Genomic DNA, 600 nt, shown 5'->3' with positions numbered 1-600 from the left:
CGGGGTGTGGTCGGTCCGGTCCGTTTGGTAAGAGAATTCCAGCAGCTCGTTTTGGTCCTTGGCGTCCTGGACCTCGTGTTTCAGCCGGGCCTCTTCCGTCTCCATGTGTTTGATCTGAAAGCAGGTCCAGCAGGGCTCTCCCCACAGCTGCGGGCTGGCCGCCTGCGACTGCAGGGGTCTCGGCCTGAGTCCACTCCCGCGGCTCTGCCCTGTGGCTACGCAGGGCGGGTGCCGGCGGGAGCTCTGGGGCCTGGGGCACCCCGGGCCCTGCAGGCGTCCGGCAGAGCTGGCCAGCGGAAGGGCCCATTGGACGAGGCAGAGAAGGGGTGGACGTGGCGTGCCTCCCTGTGACCTGAGGCAGCTGGAGCCCGGGGGCCCTGGGGGGCGATCGAGGCCTGGCGGCGGCTGAGACCGCGGAGCCACCTCGCCAACCCGGGAGCGCGCGGACGCCGGGCTCACTGTCTCCAACGGGAGGGGCGGCCCCTGGGGCCGGTCCACATGCCTTGCGCAGCGGGAGGGGCCCAGAGACGGTAGGGCGGCTGGAGCATCTGCGGCCGGAGGGGACCCCTGGGCTGGGCCAGGGGGCGGGGCCGTGGGTGC

General features: G+C 72.3%; 1 protein-coding gene across 1 annotated transcript in view; it reads right to left on the bottom strand.

The window, feature by feature from the left end:
• Nucleotides 1-600, bottom strand: part of LOC101633682 (janus kinase and microtubule-interacting protein 3-like) — a 16,322-nt gene that overhangs the window by 5,368 nt on the left and 10,354 nt on the right. Inside the window, exon 6 of the mRNA XM_012734813.1 lies at nucleotides 7-483. Coding sequence (XP_012590267.1) covers nucleotides 7-483 — 477 coding nt within the window. The remainder of the gene's footprint in view (nucleotides 1-6; nucleotides 484-600) is intronic.

The sequence above is a fragment of the Condylura cristata genome, unplaced genomic scaffold, assembly GCF_000260355.1.
Source record: "Condylura cristata isolate star-nosed mole 26May11 unplaced genomic scaffold, ConCri1.0 scaffold00074, whole genome shotgun sequence".
NCBI lineage: Eukaryota > Metazoa > Chordata > Mammalia > Eulipotyphla > Talpidae > Condylura > Condylura cristata.
This window is presented reverse-complemented; position numbering and strand designations above follow the sequence as displayed.